Source organism: Octodon degus, unplaced genomic scaffold, assembly GCF_000260255.1.
Source record: "Octodon degus isolate 3935 unplaced genomic scaffold, OctDeg1.0 scaffold00008, whole genome shotgun sequence".
Lineage (NCBI taxonomy): Eukaryota > Metazoa > Chordata > Mammalia > Rodentia > Octodontidae > Octodon > Octodon degus.
In genome coordinates, this window is record NW_004524584.1 from 15,366,279 (window position 1) to 15,372,519 (window position 6,241).

The 6,241-nt window shown below is 41.7% G+C and overlaps 1 protein-coding gene across 1 annotated transcript in view; it reads left to right on the plus strand.

The window, feature by feature from the left end:
- Positions 1-6,241, plus strand: part of Rbm6 (RNA binding motif protein 6) — a 122,270-nt gene that overhangs the window by 106,850 nt on the left and 9,179 nt on the right. Inside the window, exons 9-15 of the mRNA XM_023704598.1 lie at positions 1,066-1,335; positions 2,209-2,369; positions 3,614-3,711; positions 4,798-4,840; positions 4,987-5,068; positions 5,394-5,479; positions 6,062-6,208. Coding sequence (XP_023560366.1) covers positions 1,066-1,335; positions 2,209-2,369; positions 3,614-3,711; positions 4,798-4,840; positions 4,987-5,068; positions 5,394-5,479; positions 6,062-6,208 — 887 coding nt within the window. The remainder of the gene's footprint in view (positions 1-1,065; positions 1,336-2,208; positions 2,370-3,613; positions 3,712-4,797; positions 4,841-4,986; positions 5,069-5,393; positions 5,480-6,061; positions 6,209-6,241) is intronic.

Below are 6,241 nucleotides of genomic sequence, written 5' to 3' on the forward strand. Positions count from 1 at the left end.
TGAGCCATCTCACCAGCCCTCCAAATGCATTTTTTAAAAAGGACTTTCTTAAGCTCTTTCAACAAATGAATGAATGTTGCATTAAAACTTGGGTACCTTACCACTAAGCGAGCCTTAGATAACATTCACCTGGAAATACATAAAACAGATATTCATTAGTCACCTGTCAGTAGCAACTACTTACTCCAACTAGGTAATCTCTATATTCCTCCCATCAAATGTCTCTTTTTATTATGTGTGCTACCAAAGCAAGCACCAAATGTCTTTTTTTAAGCCAAGTGGTTTCTAGTAGGCCCTCTTAAAAGGCAATGACAGAAATGTGCCTCTAAGTAATCAAATTGTCCTTGCATAAAAGGAAATTTGGGAGGGGGGTTGAAACAGGGTTTCACTGTATAGTTCAGGCTGGCCTTGAACTTGCTATGTAGGCCAGGCTTGCCTTGAACCTGCTGAGGCAGGTGTTCTTACCTGCCTCAGCCTCCCAAGTGCTGAGATTACAGTCATGCACCACCATTCCTGGCCATACAAGGAAATTTTAAATGAATCATTTGTATTTTGAAGGACATCTGCTCATCATAATTATGTGCCTATAAATGAATTATATTCAAGTAGACTTATTCCTAACTTTCTTGGAGAAGCAGGACCTATGTCTCAATAGAATTTCAGACAATTGATTTACTGGAATAAGAAAGGCTCCTATGTATATGTTCGGGATGTGTTTTTCTACCAAGTCTTTATTAAGTGTAAATCTTTAGTATAATGTTGTCCCTAAATTTGTTTTCATTGGTCATTGGTCAGATCCAGGGTATCATGATGAATTTGCTATGTTTAAGTATTTGCTAAGTGAAGATTAAATTATTTAAGTGCTCATATAGTTTCTTCTGTGAACTGTTTCATGTGATGGCTCTTTAGCCTTTTCCCAGATACTTTCAAAGGATGTTTTTGAAGGTATTTCTGAGACAGTATTCTAGTCTTGAGTATATAGAAGCAGGTAAGAGGGAAACAAAGTGATAATATTATTTGATAAAACTTTCTAGGAATTCTCTTTCTGTTTCTCTTCCCTTACAGAGGTCAAGCAAGAATTAGTAACCTACCCTCAGCCTCAGAAAACATCCATACCAGCATCTTTGGAAAAACAATCTAGCCAGTCCCCAAGGCCAGCTGATAAAGAATCTGAATCTAGAAAACAGGAAGAAGGACAAGAACCACGCTTGGGACACCAAAAGAGAGAAGCAGAACGATATCTGCCTCATTCTCGAAGGGAAGGGTTTCCTTTCCGGAGAGAACGAGAGAAGGAGTCATGGTCTGGAGAGACACGCCAGGATGGAGAGAGCAAAAGTAAGTGGTTTGTCAGGGCCTGGCCAGGCTGTGACCACTACATCTGCAGGATAGATGGCCCAGATTGTGGCTAAGAACCAGTTGTTTGTTCATATCTCAGAAAGCCTGTGTATGGGCTGGCGAGATGGCTCAGTGGTCTAAAGCACCTACATGGAACAAGCTTGGCAAAGCACAGGGACCACGGTTCGATCCCCCAGCACCACATGCCAGCCTTGCCCCCTGGTGGGCTGAGCTGGCCACACACACACACACAATAAATAAATAAATGTTTAAAAAAAAAAGAAAGCCTGTGTACTACCTGCTTACAGAAACCATTGCTTTCTGTTAGCCTTACTATACTAGTTGAAGAAACCTATACTTTCTAGGTAGCTAGCTGATGTACAAATGCAGGAAGACATGATTTTTAGATTTCTCAATACTAGTGAAGAAGGGGCCAGGGAGATAGCTCAGTAGAATAAGTGCTTGCCTGGCAAATGCAGGGTCCTGAGTTCAATTCCTGGTGCCGGAAAAATAAATAAATACTAGTGAAGAAAAAAGTAGAAAGTATTTGTCTAGCATTTCTTCATAGAACTAGCCTGGCTTGAGCAGAATAGTATCCAAAATTAATAATGACCATGAGAATAAAGCATGGTGGTATGAACCAATAATCCCAACACTCCGGGAGGGTGAGGCAAAAGGATCACAAGTTCAGGCCCAGACTGCTCAGCTTAATGAGACTTAGTCTCAAAAAAAAACAAGAAAGAACTGAGGATGTAGTTTACTGTGAAATCCGTAGGACTGGGGTTGGAGGAGGAACCATTGGGCTCTTGGGACTTCATATTTTCCTCTTTCTCTTTCCTTGCTTCTTTCTTTTTTTGTGCTTGGTTTATTCAGCAATCATGCTAAAACGCATCTATCGTTCCACTCCACCTGAGGTGATAGTGGAAGTGCTGGAGCCCTATGTCCGCCTTACCACTGCCAATGTTCGTATCATCAAGAACAGAACTGGCCCTATGGGCCACACCTATGGCTTCATAGACCTTGATTCCCATGCGGTGAGTTTCCCCTCCTTGTAATGGGCTAGGGCAATGTTAGCGAACCTATAGCCTACATGCCACACCATTGTTTTTTCTTAGGTAAAACTTGAATGTCCAGTTTTAATTGCTGTGTTGGAACTTTGCAATAAATGAGTTTAGGGTTTTAATTTGGGTACTTGTCTCTAAAAGGTTCATCATCACTGCTCTAGGGACATCTCTAGGTGATTTGAGTTTCCAAAATTTATTTAACTCCTCATTAAGAGTTTCCTCTCTTAGGGCCGACCAGATAGCTCATCAGATTAAAGCCCTTACTTAGGCAGACACAGGGCCCATGGGCGTCTCAGGCTGAGGCAGCAGTTCAGACTGGGTGTGGTGGTACATTCCTGTAATCCCAGCACTTGGGAGGCTGAAAACTGGAGGATCATTACGAGTCTGATCTGTGTGATGAGACCCTGTAGACCTTGTACTAAATATGTAGAAAAAAGAGTTTCCTGTCTTAGCCAGATATGGTGGCACATCCCTATAATCCTAGCACTCAGGAGACTGAGGCCAGAGGATCACTGGAGTTTGAAGCCAGCCTGGACTACATAGTGACTTTAAGCCCAGTCTGAACTGCGGAGCGAGATCCTGTCTCAAAAAAAGTTGTCTGTCTTTGCCTCTGTCTGTGCTCAGTTAAAATTATGACCAAAACATGGTGTTTAATAGATTTCTTTTCTTTTTTCTTTCTTTTTTTTTTTTTTTTTGCGCAACTGGGGATTGAACTCAGGCCCTTGCACTTGTCAGGGAAGCACTTATTCCACTGAGCCATCTCCCCGGTCCTTTAATAGGTTTCTGGGGTCCTGCCCCTTAGCTTAGCTCTTTAAGTACCTGCTTCAACAAAGCAGTCAGGCTCAGGTTGCTGTGGTTCGATCCCTTTAATAGGTTTCTGAGAAGGAAAATCCACATTCAATTCTCTTTCTAATAATGTGGCCTTTTGGGGGGCCTGCCCATTAGCTCAGTTGTTTAAGCACCTGCTTAAACAAAGCAGTCAGGCTCGTCTGTGTTTCGATCCCCAGATCCTCATGCCTTACCAGACCTGCCTTTAAGGCATCCTGAGCGGGCCAAAAAAAAAAATTGCTTCTAAACTTTTTAGGGGCCAGGGAGATAGCTCAGTAGAATAAGCACTTGCCCAGCAAGCACAAGGGCCTGAGTTCAGTCCCCAGTTCAAAAAAAAAAAAAAAAAAAAGGCCTTTCTTTGTTCAAATATGTCTTTGGTTCCCTAGGAAGCGCTTCGCGTGGTGAAGATTTTGCAGAACCTTGATCCACCATTTAGCATTGATGGGAAGATGGTAGCCGTAAATCTGGCCACTGGAAAACGAAGGTAAGGATCCCTTGCGCTACCCCCACTTGAGTTTTTGTAAAGAAACTCTTCTTCCTGGCTATAGGGTCAGTAAGTAATGATACCTTCCTGGCATAGACTCGTTTCAATGTGATATGTGTCATGTTTTCTTTTCTAGAGCCTGCCTTATTCTTATTCTTCAATTGTTTTTATTCCCAAACAATTACTAAATACTTTTGCCCCTCACTCCATGAGTTACTAGGGATTGAACCCAGGCACATCACACTATACAAGCACTTAACCACTGAACTATATCCTCAGGCCTCCCCTCCCTTTTTTGAGACAGGGCTTCACAACTACTAGAAGCTGGCCTTGTACTTGTGTGCAAGATATAATAACCAGGAACTCAACAGTAATCCTGCCTCAGCCTCCTGAGTGCTGGGATTACAGGCATGTGCTACACAACAGGCTCTCCCTAAATTGCTTACCTTGGCCTTGAATTTGCAATTCTCTTGCCTCAGGGTCCCAATGTGCTATGATGACAGGTGTCTACTATGGGTTCAGGCTTTTCCCATTTGAATGGATTTATGTCTTAGGTCCCAAGTGATACTGTCTTAGATGCATAGAAAAGTCTCAAATATCCTGGCCTTTTGAAACCCTAAGAAATGCTTTTCTATCTACTCCCCTGACCTTGATCATTTTCCTCAGCACTGAGAAATCTTTTTTTTTTTTTTTTTTTTTTTTTTTGGTGCAACTGGGGATTGAACGCAGACCCTTGCACTTGCTTAGGAAGCACTTATTCTACTGAGCCATCTCCCCGGCCCAACACTGAGAAATCTTTATTTCTCTTTTATTCATCTTGACCTATTATCAAGAGAGAGGCTTTTAGAGAAAGGGCAGATAGTATTTTAGCACCCTCCACTCAATCACTGATTTGCTCCAGGAGCTGGTTTTGCAGAAGTCCTGCTGCTCCTGCACTTCAGGAGTGTCTGGATCACTCATCCTGCTTGCTATTTGGGTTGGTTCCTATCCCTGAGGGAAAGAGAGTTTCTCAGTAAATCTCTAGGGTTAGATTCTTAAAGTACCTTTGAGTAGCAAGCTTTTGACATAGTGTGTTGTTTGTTACAGAAATGATTCTGGGGACCATTCTGATCATATGCATTACTATCAGGTAGGCTTTAAGAGGTGGGGAATGTTCTGTTAAATCCTCAAGTGATTGAAAGGGTAATGACTTTCTGACTTTTGCTCCGGTGGATGACTGTTAAGGTTAGTAGCTCTTGGTTAGTTCCATAATTTTAACTTGCCTTTCTGTGATAGGGTAAAAAATATTTCCGAGATAGGAGGGGAGGTGGCAGAAGTTCAGACTGGTCTTCTGACACACAGCGACAAGGACAACAGTGTAAGTAACCTTTGTTTTATTTCTTTTTTTCTTTTTTGCTTGACTTGCTACTTACTTCTTAAAATCATAATGTTAGAAGAGAGGCTGATGACTACAATGTTCATCCTGAAAAAGAAACATCTATAGTTTTTTTTTGGTGGAACTGGGGATTGAACTCAGGCCCTTGTGCTTGCCAGGCAAGCGCTTATTCAACTGAGCTATCTCCCCAGCCCCCAGCATCTATAGTTTTAATTTGCCACACTAATTTGTGGGTGGTTCTTTTTGAGACCCCAGTAAGGGCTTCATTGGATAGTTAATAACATTAACTCCCATTTTACCCCTTTAGCATCATCTGACTGCTACATATATGATTCTGCTACTGGCTACTATTATGACCCCTTAGCAGGAACTTATTATGACCCCAACACCCAGGTGAGCTTCGGGCTTTATATCTTGTCAGTGATTCTTTTGAGAAAAGTACCCATTATTTGATACCTTGAGGATTTTATTCCCTGAATTCTCTGGATGTTCATGGCATGAAAAATGGAAAAACTTAAATCTGTGGAATCTGAACTATTGCCTATATGGAAAATCAGTGCCTTGTGTCATTATAGGTAAGAACAGATACTTTTAGAAAAAGTGGACACTGGGTGGTTTGGATGTGTCCTGGGCCTTGGAATAAAGTTTTAAATTAATATAAAGTCTCAGGCTTGTGAATCAGTTAAGAGGGCTGAGGGCTTTTGTTTTTTTTGTTCATTTGTTTTTTCTCTTTTTGAGCCAGAATCTCAGTGTGCAGTTCAGGCTAGCCTTGAGCTCACTTTGTATTTCAGGCTGGTCTTGAACTCATAGTAATCCTCCTGCCTCAGCCTCCCAAGTGCTGGGATTACAGACATGCACCATCATGCCTGCCCAGGGGCCTATTCTTTTCCCTAGAAAAGAACTATGTTCCTTAGAGTTGGAATTGTGAAAAAGTGAAACATCCTGTATATTCACCTCTTTCCAAATGTATCACAGCAAGAAGTCTATGTACCCCAGGAACCTGGGTCACCTGAAGAAGAAGAGATCAAGGAAAAGAAATCCACCAGTCAAGGAAAATCAAGTAGCAAAAAAGAAATGCCTAAGAGAGACAGCAAGGAGAAAAAAGACAGAGCAATGACAAAGGTAAGAGGACTTGTGAAAAAAAAAAAAAAAAAA